Here is a 27,401-nt window from a genome sequence, read left to right as displayed (position 1 = left end):
TTCCTAACTTATATTCTTTCCAAGAAGTAGGAAGCTAGGGCATTTACTAGGAGTGAAAAGCCCTTGACAGAACTTGAGATTTGAGAAAAATGTAAGAAGTTTGAAATAGGCCCTAGAAAGGAGCAGAAGAATTTCTGGGGGTGTGGTATAGTGGCTAGATTGCCAGTCGTGTGTTCTCTGTACCACTGTTGACAGCCTATCGAAGCACAGGCCAGCACACCACTGGGATCCTGCAGACTTGGGATTTGCCAAATGAGTGTGACCAATGACAATGGGACAGAGATGAGGATATTAAGAGAGTTTGATGAGCTCTATGGGGACTCTTAAACAGGCTTGAAATATGAAAAAGAGCAGAAGGGATTGGAAGGGTAAAAAGAAAAGAATCAAAGAGATGAGGCAGGAGACTGAAAATCCTACTGATGAGGCTTGCACTCCAACTTTGCTTATTTCTTTAAGGAATGCTTAGCTCATTCCATACCCTTTCCTGCATATTGAGTAGAAAACTAATCACTTCTCTGGAAATGTTTCCTAGTGTGACAATTATAATAAGGTCAGGTGAGTAACGCTTTGCTAAGGTATAATGTTCTGTGGGGCAGGTTTGAATAGCTTTTCAGGTCTTAGAAAACACAAACTATTTTTTTTTTAATTGGGGAATGTTGGGGAACAGTGTGTTTTTCCAGGGCCTATCAGCTCCAAGTCAAGTAATTGTCCTTCAATCTAGTTGTGGAGGGCCCAGCTCAGCTCCAAGTTCAGTCGCCGTTTTCAATCTTAGTTGCAGGGGGCGCAGCCCACCATCCTATGCGGGAATTGAGCCTGCAACCTTGTTGTTAAGAGCCTACAGTCTAACCAACTGAGTCATCCGGCGCCCCAAACACAAACCATTTTGTTTTTATTGACGTCCCAGGTTTGTGAGCAGTCACTCTCTCCCAGGGGAGTCTGTGCCTTGTTTGTCCACTGGAAGAAGGCTTCTATACAGGGCCTTGTATCTCCCAATCCCACCTAGGCAACTCTAGTCAACAGCCCAAAAAGAAATGTTTTAACCCTTAGTCATCATTTCAGCATAAGGTGAGTAACAATGATAGAAATACTAATTTGTTCTGTTTCCAATTTTCCTTTAGAGGGGCTGAACTTTTCCAAGCCACAATTGTAAAGGCTGTAAAGGCAAGAATTGAGGAAGAGAAAAAGTCAATGGATCAGCTGAAGAGGCAGTAAGAATGCTTTATTTACTCTCCTTCTCCTTTCCTTTTATTTTTGGTTTGTATGATCCCATTTAACCACTGTCAGCACTCAAGAAGACAAAACCCCCTGAAAAATCTGTTCATGTTAACTTTCACAACTGCTTAGGTATTGAGTCTTGTGTCAGGCTGTGGCTTATGCCTGCTAGACCAAAAATGGAAGTCATTTAAAAGAAAGATGGCTGCAGTATGTTGGAAGGGGCGATGGCTTGGGTAAGACCAGTATCATGTCTTAGTTCAACTGCTTCCTTTGGAACCTTGAGTCTTGTTTCTACCTGGGTTTTTATAAAGATTATACAAGTTAATGAATGAGACAGCATCTTGCCCAGTGTCAGGCACTTGGAGCAAATGATCATTACATCGGTGGGAAAAGGAATAAGTGCAGAGTCCTAGCTCTGGAAGGATCTCTAGAGATAACATAATCTAATTTTTAGGGAGGAAACTGATGACGCATGACATTAGATGATTTAAAATCCGTAGCTAACCAGAAGCAGCACTAGAAATACAACCCATGGTTCCCTATATTTACTTCAAGACCTTTTCTACTGCAACATTCTGGAGAAGTCAAGTAATGGACTGACTTTACCTAGGATATTTGAGAATTCCGTTTTTTGTTTGTTTTTGTTTTTAGCCCATTGTAAAGAATTTTCTTAGAGTGAAATTTCTAGCAACGAATGAAACTTCTGAGGATTGGTAGCACTTCACGTGTTCAGGGGCCAGGTTTAAGAGCTGATGGCCTACAATTCAGAAACTAACTCCTTTCCCCAAGAAAAAGAAGATATTCTATCACCCCACCAGGAAAATTCCCTGAGTTTGTTAAGACTGCTTCATTCTTTTCTGACCTCATTTTTCCCCATGCAAAAATATTTGCTAGTATAAATTATACTATCCCATAGCATTGTTATTTTCACAATTGAAGATATGTTGTTATACATAATATTGAATACAATGCGGTATAACTGTTGCTACTATTGTTATTTCTAGCTACCTAAATCAAGTCTAGAGAAATAACAAATTTGGATCCACATTTAGAATGTGTTCCCATAAATGAGGCCTGTTACTATTATTCACTTCACTGAGTTTTTATCATTTGCTTCAGTGATAGAAAGTCAGAATAAAAAAGAATAAAGGTAATGATCATTGCAAAAAACAAACTGAAAATATTGTTTAAGCTACACAAAGCAGAAGTGGTGCTTAAATCAGTTTAAAAGCTTGAGCAATATATCCAGAATTTTAAATCACTAAATTAAAAAATGAAACATTTCAGGACAGCACATCTGGGAAATAGAGTTCAGCATTACAGTTTCTTTATAGTTAGACTTTCTGAATAAGCAGACAAAATAAAAGGCACTAAATCAATAATTAAAGGTGAAATGGTACATTTTCCATATCTGATAAGATACTAGATTTGAAATAGAGAAGAGGCATATTGTCTAATAGAATACTTACAAATGTTTGAGGAGAGATTTGCTATTTACAAAACAGTTCTCTCACTCATACCTCTTTTCATTTGATGTTCACAACAACTATGTAAGACAGACATTTATTATTTAAAAAGATGTAAAACATGGGAGAATAAAAGACTTATGTTTCATAATGTGCTGTGTTCAGATTGGCTATAGTACAAGGAGTAAGTGGACATAAAGTATTACATATCAAACTTTAGCATAATTATTACTGATCATATTATTAATACTATCATCTGTGTAGTGCAAATTAACATGGGTATATAAAAGAAAAATGGCGATACTTGTTGCTAATAAGAAACTATTCACAAGGCCTAAATACTGACCCCTTTGTTCATGATGTTAGCTATATACTTAAAAGTACAAAACCAAAGTATGCTCATAGAACCATGGATGTGTTCTTGGCATTGCTGTTGCTTTTACATCTTACAGGATGGATCGCATCAAGGCCAGGCAACAGAAATACAAAAAGGGTAAGGAGAGGATGCTGAGCTTGACCCAGGAATCAGGGGAAGGCCAAGACATCCAGAAACTCTCTGAAGAGGATGATGATAGTATGTCGAGACATTTCCCTCTTATTCAAATACCTTGACATTGAATAATAGCATGATTTGGGGTAGGGCTGTAAAATAATGTTACTTTTCATTCTGCCAATATTACCAGTGTATTTTTTTAACTTAGCAAGTTTTACTTTCCCATTATGAATGGGATACATTTATTTGTCTTATAAAATACATATTTAATGAATCTGTGACTTTACGAATATCTTTTCTGCAACAGGACAACTTAAAAATCAGCATATAACCTAGCTTCTGTTTCACAGGCATGTGCTTCTGAAGAAAATAGACATGAATTTGCTTAATTTGTTCCTTTAGGGAAGATATTTCAGATACACAATTTACTGTTATCCTTGATTTCTATAAACTTTATATGAAAATTAAGTGTATATGCACATTTTATGTGGTACCTAAATCATAGTAGTTAAAATATCATAGTTATTATCTGTTGCATTGAAACTTAAGATGAAATATATATTTATTATATCTAATTATAGATATATCAAATTAACTTTAGAATGTCTTCTTGCAGATGGTTGCATGCTTTTCTTTTTTGAAAGGAATGAAGAAATAATGCATATTTTCCAGTACATGGTATCTACTGATCACCAGTAAATTTATATTTTTTTCAACTATAAATTAAAATAATTACAAGAAGGATTGCTGATTATGGGAATATATGCATTTTAACAAATTATTTGCCACTAAATTGTTCTATAAATTTTGGGTGATGCTTCTTTCTGTTAATTCAATAGAAAATTCAATGTGAAATACATTTTTGACAGACAATTCCTTCTTTTATATATGTCTTTCTATGCCCTCAGTTATTAAAAAGAAAATGAAAATGTGGCATAAGGTTGATGGGACACTTAGTATTTACTTTGTGAAATGGGCTACATGTAAACTTTTCAGATCCAGTATAGTTCCTTTTCCTGACCTCTGATTACTTTTGCAACTTATCTAGATTTTGACAGTTGAGTTGTTAAAGCGTGGTTTTCAAAATTTGTTTTCTCACTTTATAAGAATTAATATTTGGACATATTTTATTTTAGGAGAAGCAGACAAAAAGAAAACCAAGGGCAAAAAAAAGCAGTGGTGGCGGCCTTGGGTTGATCATGCTTCCAGTAGGTTTTCTTGATCCTTTTACAATTTCATCAATTCTAACCCTTATATCCTTGACCAGAATTCAGGCGTCCCCATGACCTGTGTGTTCCATGCATGGTTTGATCCTTGTGACTTGATAGGGGGTCAGTATATAGGAAAATTGTGATGTAAATGGGTCTCTGAGCCCTGTAGATGGAATCTTCCAGAGAAATCAGTTTATTTTGGTGCTGGCTGAAGAAAGCCAAATGTGTCTCTTACATACTCCTGAGCACCATTTATGGGCTTGGAAAGGGAAGAATAACTGACCACTATGTTATCCACTTGTGAGGTCTAGAGTTCTGCAGGTATGTATTTGTTCTATGGCTGAAAACCCTTATTAAAAACGAGTTTCAGCTCCTCCTGGACTCTGATTGAAGGATAATCATTATGAACGCAGTGCTTGTGACCCTGTTTGTACGGCGCCAGGCATCGATGCCAATTAGCCTCCCCTCCCCTCATTCCCAGAGCTTTAATTTTATTTGCATGTAAGGGTTTTTGCCAGTTTATTAAATATAAAAATGAAGATAACTTAAAGTGAATTTATTTTCTCACTCTGCCTCCTCTCTAGTTTCAAAAAGACTCTAAAACTACACTCCAAATCCAGTGTCCAGCATGTGGCCTCAGAGCCATCTGTAGCTCAGCCATAACAAATTAAAAGCAAAGTCAGAAAACAGTGTTTGAAAAACAGAACTTGATAGCCATATGCAATTAGTGCTTTTCCCTCCTGGTGATAAACAAGAATGAGGAATTATGGAACTCAGTGGCTATATCTGCTTAGCAAAAGAAATATCACCTGCTATTGACCAATAGTATTATAATAGAATGATCCATTTGAATCCAGCCTTTCTTAAATGTGTTAGAATATTGAATAATTATTCATTATTTTGAAAATTACTTGTAATGTAATTTTTATGTCTTGTACTATGTCTCATACTATGTTTTGATCACTGTAGTTAATGTAATTAGACAACACCACCAAGGCCCATGACATCACATGATGATAGGAGGGGCTCTACTGATGGGATGTTTAGAATCACTAGAAAATCGAATTCATCAGAATCTTTCCCCATACCTAATTCTTAGTGTCACCTGGATCTGGTGTTGGCCTCTCTTTCTCTAGAAATAATTTTCTGAAATTAGTAAGCCATTTAATAAAGCAATATTCAAAATTTGCTCAGTATGTGTAGATCTAATTAAATTTAATCCTAAATATTGAATTTTAACATTTTGACAGAAAAAATATCCATGAGTTAGAAAGCATTTCACTTAATTTGCTGCCCAAGTCAAAAAACAAAACATTCAAGTTGAAATTCTATGTGACACTTTAATTTATTGTCCATTGGCATGTTAGTCATGTTAATAATCTAATAATGCATTGTGCTATATGCCTATTTCCATCAAGTCACAAGTAAACTATGCCTATCTTTCTGTTTTTAAAGGGCCCTTTGCTAGTTTAGAGAGAGACCTATCCATTTCAAAATCATGTCAGACTGAATGCTTTGTCCTTTCAGCAGGGGTAAATTCCCATTGCAATCATTGTGGTTGTATTTCCCTTTTTATCTAAACGTTGCATTTTGGAAGGAATTGGATATGGTCTTTGATAATAATCTTTAAATACTTTAAAGAATACTTTAAAGAACTTCCTAGAAAGCTATTGACTTGAGATTTTCTGATTCATTTCACCCTCATTATATCAAGTTCTTGAAGACTGATATTAAATTAAGTGTGCCTCATTCCAATACCTGATGGTGCAATAATGCAGGAATGTGCGTAATTCATGGTTTGGAATCAGATTCTGAGCATGGTGTTAAAATTTTTCTGCAAAATGTATTTCCTTTTGCAAGCTTGTGAGGAAAAGAAAAGAATGAATCTGTGGTTTATTTTTTAGGCAATGACAAGTTCCAAAACTTATCTTGAGATCTAGAAGCATTGGGCTTAAAATCACTGGGCTTTTAAATAGATATTTCTTAAAGGTGTCAAATATAAAAATAAATGTAGTTGGAATACTCTTGAGGAAATCCATTGACAACATAATAACATTGCTGTGTTCTCATATTATTGGCAAACATTCAATATCTTAACGTAGTCTGCAGGTGACAAATCTCCCAGTTCCATGCCTATGTACACACATACAGTTGCATTATTGCTATTCAATGATACCTTCCATTCAGTATAATATGTCTTCCTGTCAACTCGATGCTGCCTAAGTCGATGCCAAACCTCACTTTCTTGTGCAATATCTGAAATAATGAGCCCACGCCAGAGGGTAGGATTTTAAAAGTTATTTTCACACTCAGTTATTCAGCAATAACATCAACATCCGTGGTACATATATGGACACAGACTGGAGGCAGAATCTTTTTCTGAACTAACGAATGCATATGGAAGAGCTTTTCTACTATTACCAGATAGCACTAAAGAAAATATTCTCTGTTATTTTTCTAGTTTTATTTCAATAGCATTTTATAAAGGAATAGAAGACTCTTAACATTTTTCTTTTTTTAATGTGTTATTTCTACTTCTCATATACAAATTGGTAAAGTTTTTTAAATGATAAAAATCAATGTTTTGACTGCTTGAGATGAAAAGTGTTTGGGCTCTCAGTGTCCACATGGATAAAAGTTATAGAAGGTATGATTGAATACAATTTAAGCTACTATTGATTTTAGAGCCTATAATGAGGGTAAAATGCTCAATCTTATAATACTCTGTTTTTACCAATGACCGTGTGACATACAGTCCATGTAACTTTCCTGCAAATCTCTGAGCTTAAATGAAGGCATTACTTTAATGGTCTTCTCACTGTCAAACGTAATGCTGTAACTTTGGTTTGTTCTTGCTTACTCTTATCTTATGTTATATTGCATTTATTTCCTCAGGCCTGGACCCAGTACTCTGGGCCTGGTTCTTCCTTCAAAAAAAAAAAAAAAATCACAGTGCTTCTGTTCAAGGATATAAGGCCCAATTTATTCACTCTGCATCTTCATGGATGGAGGCCTCACATACGTCTGAAATCATGGGCAAAATTATTTACCTTTTGACCATGTTTAGTGATATTCAAGCAACTAATTTTAAACAAGCCAAGGTTTTCCATTACCTCAAAATGTTTAAGTCCAAAAGATAACTAAATACATCATGTATGTCATCCAAAGTACACCTCACCATTTGAAAACTTGAATAAAATTTGAAAATATTTGTACGTTTTCCTGCAATGATGTTACAGTTCTTGTAGCATCAGAAATGTATATGCTAGGTCTCTTTTCTCTGATAACCTTAAAATAATGATCAAACGCATAAAGATTTGATTCTCAATTTTTTTTAAATCTTTGGACATTTCAGCTTTCTCTGTTTCCAACTCTTAGCACAGCAGTGTATTCTTGCAGGGCAAGTATTAGGCAAGACAAGGACGATCCTTACTGTCTGTGCCTTGTCTTATGGTCAACACAGGTCTCTTCAAATTTCAGTAAGTGACTGGGAGCTCCTGGTTGACTAGAAGCCTAACAGTACTAAACTGTATGGACCATGTCCACTGTGCCTCAGTCTCTCTCGCGCTACATGTAGAAACAGCCAGAGTGGTGGTGGTGGCTGTGCATTTTTTTTTAATGTTATCCACCCATTTTCTCACACGGCAGTTTGTTTTAAAAAAAAGAAATACTCTTTCAAATGCCTTGCCATATTTGTTATGTCCCTTGTGTCACCTTGTGGAAAAGCCAGGTCTGCATACTATAAAGTGAGGGAGAATATTGGTGACACTGTTTCTTGATTCTGAATCTTTCAGACTGGCTTTTCTACAATAGTTTGGACCCATTTGGATAACACCAAATCCTCCACTTCATTGTGGCCTTGTCTAAAGGACCAAAATTGCTGAACTGTGAAACAATGATAGTTTTCAGTTATTTTGGCCATCTTAGTAACAAAACGGGTTGCTGCATAGTTGGTCTGATGCTTCTATGTAAAATTTATAATGAAGAAGGAAGAAAATACCAGATGAACCCAGTACTGGCCAATTCTCTTACATGGCATGGACAAGGCCTCATGCTCTGTAGACCTAGTCATGCCAACACCATGTAGCATAGCACAGAATGAGTATTCTTCATCTCTTGTTTTTTTTCCTCCCTACCAACAATCTCTTGCTGTTGTCTTCTTATAGAAAATTTATGTGTATCTTTTTTTGAGGGGGGGGGAATTTCATGCATAAGTCCCTGAATAACTCATATCTCTTTCAAGAAATAAGTAAATATTTTGTTTTGCTTAGTGGTCAGGAGTGGAGATTATTATTTGTTTGAAACGGATAGCGAAGAGGAGGAAGAGGAAGAATTAAAAAAGGAAGAAGAAGAACCTCCAAGAAGGTCAGCTTTCCAGGTAATTATGAGATTGGGGAAATCATGTCTTTGCTACTTGAAGAGTTTTAGTTTTGACAGACCATGATTGCAGGCTTCTTCTGCCATATTCATATATGTTGTAGCTCCCAGAAGTTTCTTATTTACATCTGAAATTGTTTATTCCTCGTTAAACTAAGGCTGCTTGCTCTCAACATTGCTGTAATTACCACTGTGCAAGAACACAATTCCAGTCAGGTCTTCTTTCACTTGCATCAAAACATTTTCTGATGCTAGAAACAAAAAGTAAAGCTTTCTTGGGTGAACTTTATTTTTCTGTTGCAAGTAGGAGATGAAGGTTTATCTGGCATTGCTTTGGATTGCAATAGTGGACTTGTATTTCAATATGTGAAATAGTCGATCATGAAAATAACATACTTGCTTTGTTTTGAAACAGATGGTCATTTAGACGTCACTTTGTTTTGAAAATCAGTTGCATTTGTATTGCTATAAATTTGAGAATTTATTAACATAAAGACTTTTTCAGCTTAACTGTCATTCTTTTCTAGAACCTGCCATACCATTCTCAGTTATAGAGCTCACTAGCCTAAGTATAGTGTACTCAGTGAATAGATAATCAATGCTACCCAAACACGATGATTTGTCAGTAGAGTTACATATGGGATGAAAGCTTACATCTATTTTTTTTAATGAAGGAGCCACATATTAGGAGTTATTTCCCATTTGTTATGCTTCAAGGCACCTAGAATTATATCCATCAAGCTACATGATGTGTCCATGAAGAGGCCATTGTCAGTTTGCTGGCCAGGTCTTCTCAAGCTGCCAGGTTACATTCACTTCTGTCTTCCTAATGACTTTGAAAAACTAAATCATTCACGTAGATACCTTGCTCTCATGCTTTCTCACTTGCCCTGTTGCTAACTATGTGTGTTTCTAGGTGACTGTGTGTGTGTGCATGTATTCAACTGGCTTGTCAAATACTAATGACTTAACTTGTTTATTTTTATTCTAATGACTTTTATTCTAACCATCACTCATCATGCAGCAACGGAGAGACCCTGATCATCTTCACCATCTGAATGGATTTCTTGCAATGATTGACTGTTTTCTTTATTCCTAACTTACAAGCAGAGCACATTTTATTCTAGCTTCAATGATTGGCTCATATGAACCTAGTTGATGTAATTATAGAGACAAACTCATACTGACGTCATATATTAAATTATTAGTTTTTGGTTTTTTTCTACTAATTACTCTTGCTTTGTCCTTCTTTATAGAGAGCTATTGGGAAGTTTGCATCAGCCATTTTAGCCTTGCCAAAGTCTGTCATTAAACTTCCCAAAACTATTCTACAGTATTTAATCAGAGCTACAAAGGTATTTGATGTTTCCTGTGTGTGACCCTCTGCTCCGTAGATCTTTAGACAAGCAGATCCCTGTGGCTACATCTGCATTTTCCCTGTTCTATAGATCGTACAATGAAGGAATTAGAAGAATTTAAAATATAAACTTTTCCAAAACGAGTTCTGAGAACGCAAATTTCTTAGTATTTGGTTCTTATTTTTCAGTTGACACCAGAGCCTATCGAAAAATAGAAAGAGAAAATGCAGATACACATCTACTTTCTGTCCTCTTGTAGTTTTGTCTAAGTCACATCTCAACTTTCTCACTAGGATCACATCTGGTTGCATGCATCAGTTATGATGTGTAAAACGTATAATTTTTTTTTTCTCAGAAAGCTGGTAAAATTACAAAGAAGTTAATGAAAGACTTATTTTGCTCCATCTTTCTGGCTTCCTGTTAAGTTTCCATCTTCCTAAACTGGATGCCATCTTCCATTTCCCATTCTGAATTCAGTGCATCTCCTTACTAGGCTATGCTGCGGGGTTCAGACCATGCAGTGCCTCCTTCCCACATCATCAGAGAGAGCCGAATAAACTGTTTAAAAATTACTTGTTAATTCATCTAATGCACAACAGATTATCTAGCTACCTACACTGTACTCATTTCATTACTGAAAATCATAGATAATGAATTACTATTCTTGTACTTTAAAGAAAACTGTTTCTCCCAACTTAATCTGAGGCGAGCACCCAAGCTCTTAGGTCTTTATGCTCCTCAGTGTTAACCAAATGGTTTGAATAGTGACCAAGACTAGTGCTTCTCACATTTCACCTGGGGCTCTTATTTAAATGTAGGTTATTTAAATTCAGCAGGTCCAGTGGGGCCTACAATTCTGTATTTCTCTCAATTTCCCAGGTGAAGTGCAAGCAGCTGGTCCACCTTGAGTAGTAGGACCCAGAAGTCTAGATTCCTGCTATTTTTCAAATGCCATGATTCTGATTTTTAAGCAATATTCACTGTTGCCACTTTCCTGGGATTCTTTTTCTTTTCCCATTTAAGACTACCATATGAGTCTCTTCATCCATATAAAAGAATTTATATGAAAGATTATAATGTCATTATCCCCCAGAATTTATATAAAAGATTATAATGTAATTATCCCCCATCTTACTTTAAAAACAAAACAAAACTCTTCTTACAGACAACATAAAGAAAGTTTTGGATCACACCTGAATTAAAGGACAGTTTATGAAACTTAACCAATTTGTTAAGTCTCTCCACTTCAATAAAGTTCTCTCCTGTGTGAAAGATTAAATGCTTCTTTACATAATGAGTGTTCAGTAAAATGAATCCCAGTTTTCCTTAATATATATGATAAAATTTAAGATAAAATCAAGGTAAAAGTTAAGGTTAAGTTGGGAATGCAAGCTAGTGCAGTACTCTTTGGAGAAGCCAGAGGTCATTTAAAACGTTTCCATGTATTTTCACTTACCCTTAGTGGTGCTTGTATCTGATGTCCTAGAGAGACCCACCAAATGGATGACAGTTACAGCTACCAAGTATAAGAACTAGGAATTCTCAGTAAGGAATTTCTTGATTCAGTAAGAATAGGGATGTTTCCTCCTTTGCTTTCATTATCAACTTTTTCCTGAAACAGATGGACTGAGGCCAAACTGACCGTCTATCAAATGTTCCAGGAACTGTAAAATGTTTATATTTCCAAACATCAAAATAATTTACCTACAATTAAGGACTTGTCATACGATTCTCTGCCCCTCCCTCGTTTCCTCTTATTTGCCTTATCTAAATTCTCATCTCAATGTGAAAGAACAGATTGATTGTCATATGTAAAAGCAGGAGTTCCCTTTTAATACAGTCAAATTTTAATGGTTCTCACCCTTTCTACAAGACCTCTTCAATTCAATCCTAAGCTTCTTCTCCCTTCTCACCCTCCCTCCCAATGGTTTCATTTTCTTCAGAGCAAAAGAATTCCTCCGGCTTGTGCACCTATTCCATTCATAAATCCTGAATTACATTTTTATTTTCTTTTATGGGGATTCTTGCATTATCTAAAAGTGATATTCTAATAACGTGTTTTATTTTTTTTAAAGAAGGTCATCGTATTTTGCTCTTAAAGCCTGAAAATTTATTTACGTTTAGCAGAATAGAGTTTTTAAAAGAATCAATATTTTGCAGACGTGAGCTTGCATATTAAGGTACTAAACCTCAGAGATATTCTTGGTAGGAGTCCCAATTTCTATGCTCAATGAACATCTAACGTAAATTCCTTTATGTGAGCCTTCTCCTTCAAATTCCAGTTTATCTCATTTTTCAAAATGTTTTTAGCACAAAATAGGATAATCCTTTTGCCTCCTGGGTTTATTATTCTGAAATAATGCAGTTCTTATATTTGCATCAATTGCCTTTAAGGTTCAGATTTCTACCAATGAGAAGAAATGTACTTTCTTACTATCCTTTAATCTTTGTATTCCATATGTGGAAAAGTTGAATATTTTTACCAACATCACAATGCCTGTGTTTTCCTTACACAGTTTTTCAAAGATTTTAGAAATCTGAACAACATGTAGAATAAAATGAACATGTCTGGGTCTGCAAGCACTCCTGAAAAACATTTCTTTATTATACTAATAATAATAAATAAATAAAAACCCAGCTTCACTGAGACCCAGGTGTGTCTGTGGGTGCATGAGGAGCATGACTGCTTGGCTTCGTGATTCCAGATGGCTGACTTTGTATATCAAGGTTTTTGTTTTGTTTCTTCTGCATGACTTGGGAGATTACTGGTGGGTGGCTACTCCAAATTGCTCTACTGTGGTTATCGGTTATAATATATTAATACAACTATTTTCAGCTCTTGAGTGAAAGTGACAAAAGGCAACCAAAAGCACTAGTTTTCCTTTCATAACACTTGGGATAACACCTTAACCTTAATATCACGTTATTTTTCCTCTCCAAACACTAATCAATCTGCAACGCCCTTTCTCAAGTTGCTGGTAACAGCTGTTATTCACAAGGGAAAATATCAAAGGTGCAAAACTATTTTCCCAAAGTAAATGAATAAAAGAAATTTCTTTGTGTTTGACTCCAAGTTTATTTGTGATGGGAGAAAACTAATGATACTTAGCGAGGCATCCAATTTATTCCTCTGGTGTAAAATGAGAAAGATCATAACTAAGTATCACAAATGGTGGTGATATGTGGGGACTTGGGAGAAACAGTTTCTATAAACCCAAAGTAGCTCATGATTGTCTGTGATACCAAATGAAATATATTCCTATATGTCTATTTTCATATTTTATTCCATGATAATGAAAATAGCACAGGTCAGTTCAGCATATAAAGGGATATGGGAGAGGGATATTTAGTTTGTGTTGGGAGAAAAAAAAATATTTCCAGTAGTCAGGAATCTTGATGTTGGTCCCTTTTCTTTTAATTCAAATTATTAAAAAGCCAGAAAATAATTGAACTTTCTCCCTTCAGTTTGTTTATCAAGCTTGGATTACTGACCCTAAAACAGCACTCCGACAGAGGCGCAAAGAGAAGAAAAGGTCTGCAAGAGAAGAACAGAAAAGAAAGAGAAAAGGATCTGGGGAGGGTGAGTGTCATGTGGACGCAGCAGGTTCTAGCCAGTACTCTCCATTTCTGTCACCCTTGAATACAAAAGAGGAACTACAAAGGACAGAAACTTTGGAGAAATAATTTTTTTTTAATTCTAAAGAGTGCAAAGATTTTTACTTGGCCTTAATTGCTTGTGTCTGACACTTGGAATGAATTAAAACATGACCTTAAGTTAAGATTCATTTTATAAAATGGGGAGAGAGGCAAAATAAATTCAAAGAAAGTAGAAAGAAAAATTAGTTTTTTGGTAGATATTAAGTCATAGAAAAAAAATACAAGACAAAGCCTAATCATTAAGTAAAAAGCTACTCATGAAAAAAAAACAACACTAAGAAAGATGAACCTTTCACAGTTTAATCAAGAAAAAAGAGAACTCACTCTTAAACAGTACCTAGGAATCAAAAATAGAACATAACTACCAATGCCATATTCAACATTATACTGGTACATTTGAAAGCATATGATAGAAACACATTTCTAAGAGGGGAAAAATTCCAAACTACAGAAATCACACCAAAAGCAAAGTTAAAGTGCAGTGGGGCACTCGGGAAAAATATTTTCATTATGTATATCAGACTAAAGATTAGCATTCTGGATATATTAAGCACTCCTAAAAATCAGTAAAAGAAAAATTCAACCCAATGAATGAATGGATATGAAAACAATTCATAAATCAGAAAATAGAAATGGCCTTTTTGGAAAGAGCTCAGCTTACCAGTAATTGAGAAACACAAACAAAGCATTTTGACATTTTGTTTTTTTGCCTATAGAATTGGCAAGAACCTAAACATCTGAATATCACTGTTTGGAGTTAGTGGGAAGATAACTGCTTTCACAGACGATGTGTAGTGTTGTAAAGTTGTACTTCACTTTGAAAAGCAGTGTGTCAATGTCTATGAAAATTTTAAATGTACACATCCTATTAGAGATCAGTACTACTTCTAGGTGTGTGGCTTAACCTGAAGCAGGTTTTGCACATGTGTGTAAGGACACACGTCTTAGGCCACACATATAAGAATATTCATCAAACATCATTTGTTAATAACAAAAAGAAGAGGACTCAAGTAAATTATGTCGCCAATATATTATGGAATACTCTAGTAGTTTAAAAAATGAAATGGATTACTTTGAACTGACTTTGAGAACAATTCCTATTGTTAAATGAAATAAATAAATTATGTTGAAAATGGCCTGCACATTATGAAACCATTTATGAAACAAAGGAAATCTCAAGATACTATTTTGCATTTTTAATGGGTGCATATAATGGCGTATAAATGCAAGAGAAAGATCAGAAAGAATATTTAGTAAATGAATAACAGTGGTTACTGTTTTCCTGGAGGTGGTGGAGAGATTGAGATTAAGTGGTATGAGGGAACTTGAGGCTTTTCTGTTACTTTTTTGTTCTTTATGGATAAAGAAAATGTACACATAAATTCCTTGTGAAATTAAAAATAAAAGAAAAGGAAAACATAAATTCTAATGGAGCTCTAAATTGCAAAAGCTCTCTCTTTTTTGACCATTCTGCCCTCTGCTACCTCCTGGTAACTTTAATTTTATTTTACTTTATTAGTTTAAAAAGACAGAATTAAGACTGAGCTAATGTAACAAGTGAAGCTAATGTAACAAGTAAAGAGGTAAATGCACAATCTGCCCTGGAAAGCTCTCCACTAAGCTACCAAATTCTCACAATATGTTTTGTTCCCTTGTATTTCTTTCTCATGGGCATAAGTACGTGTGTTCAGGCATGGTTTCCTTTGTTGGATTTTCAAAAATGAGTTCATGCCATACAAACTGCTATATGTTCATTAGTAATATATCATGAATATTTCTCCAATTAAGTATTTATAAAACCATATCATCCTTTTTTAATAGCTGCAAAATATTCTATAATATGGATATGCATAATTTATTCACCCACTCCACCACTAATGGACATGAAGTTTGCTTCCAGATTTTTCTACAATGAACAATGCTATCATAGATATCTGCACACAGAAATTCACATACAATTCCACGTGTGTGTGTATTTAAATGCACAACAAATTTCAGGAAGAACATATACTTTCCACAGTATACATTATCAAAAGTGAAATTACTGGGATAAAGAATGTGCCTTTTTTTTTTTCTTTTTACTTCAATAGATATTTTCCCAAACAGTTTTACTAATTTACACTCCAATGTGTAAGGTATAAGAGTGTCCATTTCCCGGTAGCCTACACCAGGATATTATTACTTTTTTTTATTGTTTGTCTTTCTCAGGCATGATAAATGGCTTTTATTTCATTTGAGTTTTCATAACTAATAAGACTGAATTTTTTTTGTTGGTAATTTGTACTCCCAAATCTAAGATTTATACATTTTTAACATTTTCCATAATATGATTTTATTCAGCTGTTTATCCTTATTAATTTAGGGAATATTTATATGTTAGGGATATTGTCTTTTTCTCAAGTGTTAAAATATTTTTTTCCAATCCAATGTTTACCTTTTGATTTAGTTTATGGTATATGTTATCTAAACAATTTTTAATTTTTTCTGATGTCAAGTAGGTCTAAATTTCTTTTTGTGGTTTCTAAGTTCCCATTTTGCTTAAGAAAGCCTTCCCCCAAATATTATGCTAATGTTTTCTTATATTTCCTCCTAATTTTATTTATTTCAAAATTTTTATTCTATGAAGTAGAGATCTAATTCATTTATTTTCAGATGGATAGAAAATCATGCTATCCCTATTTATCAAATGATTTTTCCTTTTCCTATTAAATTTAAATAGTATCTTTGTTAATATTATGCTTCCATTTACTATTAGGTATGTTTCTAGACTCTGTATACTGATTCACTGTCCTACTATCTAGCTCTGGGCCAATGTCATCTATTTTTTAGTCCAGTAGCTTTAGAGTTAATGAGTTTTCCACACTCCCCTCATTACCCCCTTTCTTTCCTTCAAAATTGTGTTTGCTATTCTTAGACATTTGTTCCTCCAAAATTATTTGACCAGTTCTAAAACGTGTCCTTTAATCATCTTGTAAATATCTCATTACTCTGAGTCATAAAGATTATTTCATGTGCAAAGTCATTACTGTTTCCCTATAAATCAGAGGCAATAATAATTTAAAAATATACAGACTAAAGAAATATATTTATTTCTTTAATAAATATTTATTCAGCACCTTCTTGGTACAGGGCATCATCTCTTCTACGTTACTTCCAGACAGATAAAGCACATAGATCCTGTCCTGAAGTGCCAGGCGCTGTTGTAAGTGCTTTTTATGTAGTAACTCATTTGATCCTCACAACAGCCCAGGGCATTTTATTCTCCCTGCTCTACAAATGATGAAATGAGGTCCCAGAGAGTGAAGTGACTTGCCTAAGGTCACACAGCCATACAGTGAGTGGTGGGTCTGGAATTTATAACAGGTATCCTGACTCTAGATCCTTCTATCTTAACCTATAATAACTCAAGTATAGCAGTGGGGGAAAAAAAGCAATGACATAAAAACAACAAAATTCCATTTAAAATATAAGTATAGATAAAATAGTGTGGGACCAGAGGAGAAAAGATGACTTGTAGCCAAGAATGTAAGGGAATGAAATGCCTCTTGAAAAAGACAATGGTTGAATAGACTCTGACATTCTGACAGAAGAAAGCAAGACCATGTATGAAAAATAAAGAGCAGATCCACATTGCTGGAAAGACAAGCTGTGATACACTGTAGTAGAATATAAGTTTGGGAAGATTAACTAGAGTGAGATTAGTTTGATAGGGTTACCAAATAAAATACAAGTAACCGAGTTAAATTGGAAATTTTTATATAAACAATAATTCTTTTTCAGCTTAGGAATAACTTCAGTATATTTCATGGGGCTTATGCCAAATGAAAAATTATGAAAAAATATCTGTTGTTTATCTTAAATTAAAATATAATTGGTTATCCTGTTTTCACTTGCTAAATCTGACAACCTTAGTCTTAAACAAGAGGCTAACAAATAAAGTGAAATCCCATGATGTCATTTTTAGGAGGTGACACACTAAAATTTGTAACATTATCCCAAGATATTCAAAATTGAAAGATCAAGTATGTGTCAGGGGTCAGCAAACTTTTCTGTAAAAGGCCAGATAGTAAATATTTTAAGCTTTGCAGGCTATAAGTCTCTTTTGCAACTCAATTCTGCCATTGTAGGATAAAAGCAGCCACAGACAATTCATAAATAAAAGGGCATGGCTGTGTTCCGTTAAAATTTGAATTTTACATAATTTTCATGAGCACAAAATATTATTTTTTAGATTTCTTTTAACTATTAAAAATATAAAAACCATAAAACCATGAATTTACAGGCTGTTTAACAACAGAAAACAGGAAAGATTTAGCCAGAGGATTGTAGCTTACCCATCCCCGGGTATCCATAATTCTTTTTCTGGAGTGAGCAGAATCTGAAAGCTATGAATTCTTACGACGTTTCCCCAGGAACTCTTAAAATAGGCAAAATATCCTAAGATTTAATTTAAAAATTGCTTTTAATCCAGAAGAGTAAATGTTGACATTTAATATACCCTTAAAGAATTTAACTCATGTTTGTTGAACACACTTGACAGGTCCTGTGGAGTGGGAAGACCGAGAGGATGAACCCGTCAAAAAGAAATCTGATGGACCAGGTAACAAAAGAGACAAATATGAGCAGAGGGAAAGTTGAAAATGCTACTTCCCAGATGGTGTGTAATGGAATGCTGCCTAAAAATAATTAATCAAATACTGTCTTGGACTATGACTAAATAATTGGTGTCCTTTGAAATCTCATCTTTAGTGAAATTGCAAAGTGACTCCTAAAAGTAGATTTGACCTTTACACTGTTGGATTCAATGTTGGATTAGAGTCAGTTTATAAATTATTGTATCCAATTACCTATGAAGGGGGTTTTAGGAAGCAAATTATAAATGTCCTATGGAAGCCATCAGAATAGAGGCACAAAAAATATTGGCAATTAATTTCAAAGAGCACACAAAGAAGGAGTTAAATGAAAGGTAAGTAGAATTGGGGAAATGAGAGGTACTCTGGGAGCTTGGGCCAACCTCCCCATTTTGTGAAAGGAAAACCAAATCCCAATGACTTTGCTCAGGATTTCATAGCTATAGTCAGGGACAGAATCCATGTCTTCTAACTCCAGATCAGTCATGGTGCCATTTGGGCTCCACATAGTATGTGATTGGGAGGAAGATTTCTCTATGAAGGAAAAAGAAAAAAAAAAAAAAAAAAAAAAAAAAAACGGGCAAAACAAATCTTCCAAACGAAATGAACCCTAATGCCTCCTTACTTCTATTTTATCTATTGCACAGGGTTGGAACTCTTGTGTGTACGTTATTTATCAGCAGGCACGTTTTTTCAGACTCTTTTACTCTGGATACAAATACTTCCAAGGATGTCACCTGTTGGCACAAAATTAGATTTCTCGAAGGCTGTCTAACACCCTTTGTGGCACAATTCTTAAACCTGGCCTCCGTGTTCAGATAACTTGACTCACGTGCATGTGGAACCAGATATTCTATTATGGCTGAAAAGCTTTATGCAATAATAGTGGCTAACATTCTAGCTTGCACATCCTCTTTGCCAGGCAGTTTTCCAAGACTTTTAGACATATTAACTTGTTTAACCCCCTCAAAAACCCTCTTGTCCATTTAACAGATAAGAAACTGAGACAGAGAACAATTAGCTAACTTTCCAGTCTGCACAATCACTAAGGAGTAGAGTTGGAACTTGAACCTGAAGAGTCTGAAACCAGAGTTTGTGCTCTTAACGACTATGTCTTACTGCCTCTATGATTAAAAATAAGTAAAAATAAAACTCCTAATTTCACATGTTAGTTTGTGATCACTCAAGTTAATAAAGTGCATGGTATGCATGTCTCCAACACAGTGATTTTAGTTTTATCATCAAGACCACCAAAAGCAAAACTGTGAAATAATTACTTTTATCTTCACCACCTCTAAGAAAATAATTGTGAATATGAGAAAAAAGTGTCAAAAAATATAAGATGCTGCTATTAATACTTGTAAGTAACCCCAAGTTCTTCAGCCTCCCAGGGTCAATCTTGCCTTTGATGTCTACATAAAACTGCTAGAGGTTCTAGCCAAACTACTGTGGGAAATGCATGCCCTGCTCAAGATCAAAACAAAAGCAGAAGCGTTGGGGTGGAAAGAGAAATCTATGTGTTACAGGCCCTCTCAGGTTCAGAATTACTCTTCTGTGGAATCTGTAGCATCTCACTCCATTTAGCTTCTTTGCTCAATGAAGGATAAATACTCTCTCATTTCCCTTCTTCCTAAAGTACACCTCATGTAAGGCTGTTAGGTGCAACACCAATTAATCGAGGTTGGGGGGGGGATAGTTGGAGGCAGTGAGAGCATAGGCAGGAAACTGCATCAAAGGGAAAGTCGGGGGTCAGTCTTCCTGCCTCAGAGGCATCTCACTAGCTGGTGCCTCTGGGGCCTGGCTTCACAGCCAGGAGTCTAGGACCCTTCCCACCAGATCTTTCTCAATCATTTCCCCATCTCCTTTTCCAGATTCCCAGTTTTCTTCCCCAGGTATCAGCTGGCCACTTCAAGATTCTTGTTACTCCAGTGGGTAAAACTGTTTAACTCTTCTTTGTCTCTCTTGCCCATCTAGACTATGTCCGGAGACCATCCCATATACATCTAAGCTTCTTCTGATGGTTTTCCTTTTGAAAAATGCAAACTCTTACCTGAGAGAAAGTCTGCCTTCCTTCTAGGCTACACAATTAATAAATAACTTTTTCTTTTTCTTTTTTTTTTTTTTTTTACACCATTACAAAGATAAACTGATTCAGACTGTGGCATGAGAATAAAAGTAGAAAGAGAAGATTGGTGGTGACCACCCAGTGGTCATATCTGATTATGCTGGATTAGAAGTCAGGAACCTATACAACCCTGAGCCAAATCCCACCTGCTACCTGTTTTTATATTAGCTAAGGATGATTTTTATATTTTTAATGGTTGAAAAAAATCAAATAAGGAAGAGTATTTCATGACATAAAAATTATGAAATTCAAATTTCACTGTCCATAAATAATGTTTTATTGGAAACCCAGAAACTATTACAGACACAATGGCAATCAAAGCTGAGCCTGTCACACTGGGCAGCTTTCCCTTTCTTGGGTTGCCAGAATCACAGCCGTAGATAAGGAAGAGAACCTAAGTACATCAGGAATTTCATGATTTTTGTTGGTTTAGGAAGGGTTGATCCCATGTGCAGTGTTTTGTAGTTAGCACAGATCAGTATAATTAAAATTAATGAAGATAGTTCAATGGTATAGATATACCCTTAGTATGTGTACTGAGCTCTTTACAAAATAGCTTTAAGCTGATTTAACTGAAATGCAACTGTAATAGGAAGCATCAAATTCTTCCTGAATCAACAGAATTGTTTCCAACGGCAAGTATTACTTAAGAAAGGAAGCAACTTATAGAAATAGCATTAAAGGATCCGGTTACCTGGATAGATACTCTTTCTATCCCTATGTCAATAACAGAAATATCTTTGAATGCAATCTCTACCTCTAATCAAAACTCTTATCTGTATATGAATTTATTCTGACAGATGTTTTGACCAAAGGTTAACAATTCTATCCTCGTTTGGTTTTGTTGCTGTCGCTGCATGTGTAGAAAGACCCAGTGGTAGCTTCATATATACACTGCAGTCCCCCTCCACTCCCCGCACCATGCTTAGTGTCAAGTGCCCCACTCCACGTTAGCTATGAATGGCCAAACCCAGGCCTACTTTTGATAAAACACCACCATGACACACACAGCAAAATGGTTGATGGCATATTGTTCTTTTGAAATCTTGTTTCTTTTTTTTCCTCCTAGATAATATCATCAAGAGGATATTTAATATTTTGAAATTTACCTGGGTCCTCTTTCTGGCAACAGTGGATAGTTTCACAACTTGGCTTAACTCCATTTCAAGGGAGCATATTGATATATCTACAGTTCTAAGAATTGAAAGATGCATGTTAACCAGAGAAATTAAAAAGGTAATACTATTGGTATAACTCTTTTTGCTTCTTCCCACATTATAAAGATTGTAAACGTCAATATCTGGAACTGCAAGTAGGAAAAGACAAAAATCCTTTCTTCCCAGATAGTTTTTGCTTAACCCTTTTGTTTTTATGTGTATTTAAATCTGTTCCATGTTCAGGATTAAAATAATCAGACACGATGCATGCACACACCACACGTACACACACACACACGAGAGTCCTGGGGATAGTGGCCAGTTTATTCATTCTCTCCTACCCCATCACCACAGTTTGCAGCTGCTGACTCTGCTATCTAATAAAGGCTTATGTTTTTTGTCTGGGAAGTTTGATCTGCAACTTCTCATAGGAAATTTTAGGACATATGCAGAGCAACAAAATATAGTCACATAAGGTTTATAGATTATATTAAAAAATAATAGTTCATTTCTGGAAAAGTTACTTTTATCTACATACTTATACATAGCTACAAAATTATCTACCTATGAGAAGAGATTTCTTTTTACATTTTTATTGAAAAATAAGATATACAACATAATGACTATATATATAATGAGATGAATTATACATATATATATATATATATATATATATATATATATATATATATATATATATAAAATGAGTTGAATACAGCAATATATAAAATGAGATCACCACAGTAAGGCTACCTAACACCCATCACCATACATAGTTACAATTCTTTTTTCCTGATGTGAACTTTAAAATCTGCTCTCTTAGGATCTTTCAAATACAGTACTCCCCCTTTATCCATGGTTTCAGTTACCCTCAATCAACCAAAATCCAAAAATATTAAATGGAAAATTCCAGAAATTAACAATTCGTAAGTTTTAAATTGTTTACCATTCTGAGTAGTGTAATGAAATATCATGCCATCCCTCTCCATCCCACCCAGGATGTGAATCATCCCTTTGTCCAGCATATCTTCTGTGCTCCCCGCCTGTTAGTCACTTAGTAGCACTTGGTTATCAGAGCAACATAGAGGTATCACAGTGCTTGTATCCAAGTCACCCTTATTTTACTTAATAATGGCCCCAAAGTGTGACAATAGTGATGCTGGCAGTTCAGATCTGCCAAAGAGAAGCCATACGGTGCTTTTTTCCTAAGTGAAAAAGTGAAAGCTCTTGATTTAATAAGGATTTTAAAAAATACTGTATGCTAAGGTTACTAAAATCTAAGGTTACTAATGTTACTAAGGTTACTATGGTAAGAAGGAGTCTTCTATTGGTGAAATTGTGAAGAACAGAAAATATATCTGTGCTACTTTACTGAGAGATAGACCATATTCACATAACTTTTATTATTACTCATTGTTGTGAATCTTTTAATGGGCCTAATTTAAAAATTAAACTTTATCATACATATGTATGTATAGGAAAAAAAACCATAGTATACGTAGGGTTAGTACTATCCAAGGTTCAGACACCTACTGGGGATCTTAGAACTTATCTTCCATGTATAAGGATGGACTCCTGGATACAAAACAGTATTATTAACTATAGTCATCATGCTGTGCATTACATCCCAAGACATTTATTTTAGAACAGCAAATTTGTTCCTTTTGACCATCTTCATTCACAAACAAGAAGGGATTTCTTGTTCAGCATTACCGAGTAATATTGAGTACCATTAATTCAATAAGTTGACATCAGTGCCCAACTTTCTAGCTTTGTTTTAATCCACTCAAGGTGTGCATGAAAGCTGAGAGTTGTCAGAAATGCCAGGTGGCTACATGGGCAAGTAAGAACTGTGACAATGTCTCCTTCACTACAGGGCAATGTTCCGACTCGGGAAAGCATCCACATGTACTATCAGAACCACATCATGAACCTTTCCAGAGAGTCTGGACTGGATGCAATTGACGGCCATCCTGGTGCTTCTTCAGGTGCACAGACAGCCCACAGGATGGATAGCTTAGATTCACATGACAGTATCTCCAGGTATTTTATGTTCTAAAATTGGGTTTCCTTTTCACAAAGGTAAAAGAGGTGGACTTCGTCAATTTGAGAAATGAATGTCTGACGTGAAAGTTAATCAAAACTTACATGGATCCCCACCCTCTTCAGGCTATCTCCATATGTACAACAAAGCAAAAGAAATGTCCTCCCCTAGACTGAGCCAGATAAAACTGGGTATCAATGAAAAACTTTTAGAAACACATGTATGATTCATAAACACAGGATAGAGATTTCCAAGCTGGAGGAAAGTAAGAATGAATCTTCCCAATGACAAAATTGCTATTTGTGTGAAGGGCTACATCTTTAATTCCTTTTAAAAATTCCATTCCACAACGTACCTTCTATATGAGAATCTTCTACCATCTGTTGCTATCTTTGGTATTTTCCTTTCAGAATTGTTACTTTATAATTCATAATAAAAGTTCAAGAAGTGATTCTGTCAGCTTCCATCTTCCCTGAGTTTTATGATAATTCGCCATGGACCAGCAGCAAGCACTGTGCATGGGTTACCTCTCTTTATCCTTATAAGACCCTAGGAGATGCATACTATGAGGTGTGATCAAACAATACAGTGAACGTTTAAATTTAAAAAAAATTACAGTAAAAGACACATTGCCATTAATCCCCCTCAAAATACTCCCCCTCTCTTTGAACACACTTACCCCATCATTCTTGCCACTTTCTGAAGCAGTTCTGGAATTCCTCTTTTGTGAATATCTTTAGTTGCACTGTCGTGGCTACCTTCATGTCCTGAATCATTTTGACTTTGGGGAAGAGCTATAAGTCGCAAGGTATCAGATCCAGTGGATAAAGTGGATGAGGACACACCATAATGTTTTTATTTGACAGAAATTGCTGTATTCCAGAAGCTATGTGTGACAAGAAATGTTGTCATGATAAAGGATGAGTTACAGCACACTTTAAAACACACCTTCTCTCAACCTTGCCAGAGAGTCTGGACTGGACACAATTGACGACTGTCCTGGTGCTGCTTCAGGTGCACAGACAGCCCCCAGGATAGATAGCTTAGCTTCACATGGCAGTATCTCCAGGTATTTTATGTTCTAACCAAGGGGTTTAGTCAGTCACACCCAACTGACTGCACCGAACAAGTTGAAACTTGTCACACACTGTTACTAAGTTTCGATGTGCCACTTTCTGTATTGAAGATCCCTGCCTTTCTGTTAGATGGCAGTCTGCAGCAGCATTCACCGAATTTGTTGATCACAACAGAAAGGCTCTGTGTCACACATCACTTTTGGTACAGCAATTTCCATCAAATAAAAAAATTACCGTGTGTCCTCATCCACCTTATCCACCAGATCTGGCAGTGTACAACTTCTGGCTCTTCCCCAAAGTCAAAATGATTCAGGACATCATGGCAGCCACAACAGCGCAACTAAAGACACTCACGAAAGAGAACTTCCAGAACTGCTTCCAAGTGTGGCAATAACGATGGAATAAGTGTGTCCAAAGCAAGAGAGAGTATTTTGAGCGGGATTAATGGCAATGTGTCTTTTACTGTAATAATTTTTTAAATTTGTCGTATTTTTTATCACACCTCATATTATTATCCCCATTTTGCAGAAGACAAAGTTCAGTTACAGAGAGGTTAACTAACTTACCCAAAGTCACACAGTTCAGAAGTATATAAATGCAGACCCAGGATCCAAAACCACCGAGTTCAGCTCAGAGCCCAACCTCTCAACCACCATGGTATGCTGCCTCTCACTGCCTCTTCTGCACTTCAGGCAGACTTTGAGAATTGACATGTCTTTCTTACTGCCTATCCCAGAAAAGCCTATTAATTCTTTGCATCACAGTGTTCTAGATCGTTGCTGTCAATTGCAGAGATTTTGCTTTCAAGTTAAAGTAGAAGTCCTATCTTAAGAGGAAAATGACTCTTAAGAATGGATGAATCACATCTTGTGTCCATCTTCATAGATAAAGAGTTATATCACTGAGGACATTCATGTATTTATTGTTTTAATTAAATGTGTTAAAAAGCACCTATTGTATGCCAGGACCTGGGCTTGATTCTGGGATAAGCATATAAAGATATATCATCTCTAGGTAGTTTGAGCCTGGGAAGGAAAACCCATCCTCGGGATTATCTGTGGAGTCCTGGGCTACAATTCCTGCTGTATAAGGACGTGATAAATGAGCTGCATTCCCATGGCTGGTTCAGAAGCTCCTGGATTACCATCAGTCACACTTCATATGCTGAGCAAGGCACGAGGGCCTGGTGGACTATTTGTCCTTCACAAACACTGAATATGTTACAAGATGAAACAGAGAAAGGAACTGAGACTATTTTATTAATACCAAGATACCAAACCCAATATAGATAACTAGTAGCTGAAATTGCAACCTGAATGGGGAGATGTGGATAAAAAGGCTTTTACTTTGAAGTGCTATTGTTAGCTGTTACTGTATTTTTTCAAATTGCTGTATTTGAGCTTTTGCAAGTGTGTCGTTTCTTTTGCTACCCAATAATTATCTATTTGATGCAGATCTATATTTATTGGTTTGAAAATATATTTGAGATTATATATTAGATAGATAGATAGATAGATAGATAGATAGATCCCTCAAGTTTTAAAGTAGTATACATTTTAACTTCATTTTTATCTTTTTAAAAATATATGTATTCATGCATACATTGATTTATATTTGATTTTTGTACAGATAAAATTTCTCATGGATATAATCCTTCCAGTCTTCCTAAAAGATGTATTGATTCTTTTAAAGTCCTTTGAGGGATAATAATAGACATTATATATTTTTTCCTTTAATTTGGGAAGAATCTCTTCTTATTTATAAGTTCCAAAGGAATAGATATATTTCAGCTATTATATATTTTTGTGAACAGCAGAAACACTTAGTCCAAAAACTCTTAAGGGTTTCAAGGTCAAAATATTTATTTGCTAACTGAGATGCTGTTTAAGATGTTTTTAATTCCTATAATAAAATAATTGATTATTAGAACAAATTGCATATTAATAAACTTAATTACCTCATTCGCTTTCTACCCAAGCATACACACATTTCTCAATAATTAATTTCTAAACCCATTGGTAATGTCAAAGTTACAACATGAAAATGTTTCATTATGTCCCTGGGTTAGCAATTCTGGCAGTGCCTCCTTGTGTGTCTTCCTGAAATTGTCCTACAATCAGCATTTTTGAAAGGGGGCCTCCGTCTCCTTTGACACACTTCACTGAGACAAAAAGTCATTGTTATTTATATTTTATTTTTTGCAAACCATAAAAACTGTCCTATTTGGAGGCTGCCAACCTTCTTAAAAGTGTTCTTGCACGAATTCTCTCTGTATCTACAGATTAATTATTTAAACTGAATTATTTTATCTCTATTTCACTTTCCTGCTAACTGAAAGTTCATTTTGATCCCCATTCTATCCACACTCATGTGTTCCAAGTTACTTCATGGTAGCTATTCCTTTCATAATGAAGGGAGACCGCATGGGCATGTGTGCAGAGTGGACAGATGTGTGGGCAAGGAGGTCAGAGAAGGCAAGGTTTTCTGAATGTAGTGAATATTAAGATGCTGACTAATGCTGTTTCCCAGTTACAGGGGTGAATAAAGGTGAACTGGGGAATCTAAAAGTTTCCAACCCCACCCACTTTATA

At 35.4% G+C, this 27,401-nt stretch overlaps 1 protein-coding gene across 1 annotated transcript in view; it reads left to right on the top strand.

The window, feature by feature from the left end:
• The window catches only part of PIEZO2 (piezo type mechanosensitive ion channel component 2), a 457,095-nt gene that overhangs the window by 389,682 nt on the left and 40,012 nt on the right, over positions 1-27,401 (top strand). The window contains exons 31-39 of the mRNA XM_081077986.1: positions 1,119-1,208; positions 3,134-3,255; positions 4,311-4,382; positions 8,657-8,763; positions 10,019-10,117; positions 13,586-13,700; positions 18,318-18,377; positions 21,603-21,769; positions 23,567-23,733. Coding sequence (XP_080934112.1) covers positions 1,119-1,208; positions 3,134-3,255; positions 4,311-4,382; positions 8,657-8,763; positions 10,019-10,117; positions 13,586-13,700; positions 18,318-18,377; positions 21,603-21,769; positions 23,567-23,733 — 999 coding nt within the window. The remainder of the gene's footprint in view (positions 1-1,118; positions 1,209-3,133; positions 3,256-4,310; positions 4,383-8,656; positions 8,764-10,018; positions 10,118-13,585; positions 13,701-18,317; positions 18,378-21,602; positions 21,770-23,566; positions 23,734-27,401) is intronic.

The sequence above is a fragment of the Rhinolophus hipposideros genome, assembly GCF_964194185.1.
Source record: "Rhinolophus hipposideros genome assembly, chromosome: 17".
Classification (NCBI taxonomy): Eukaryota; Metazoa; Chordata; class Mammalia; order Chiroptera; family Rhinolophidae; genus Rhinolophus; species Rhinolophus hipposideros.
The sequence above is the reverse complement of the archived record's forward strand: the minus strand, read 5'-3'. Positions and strand labels throughout refer to the sequence as shown.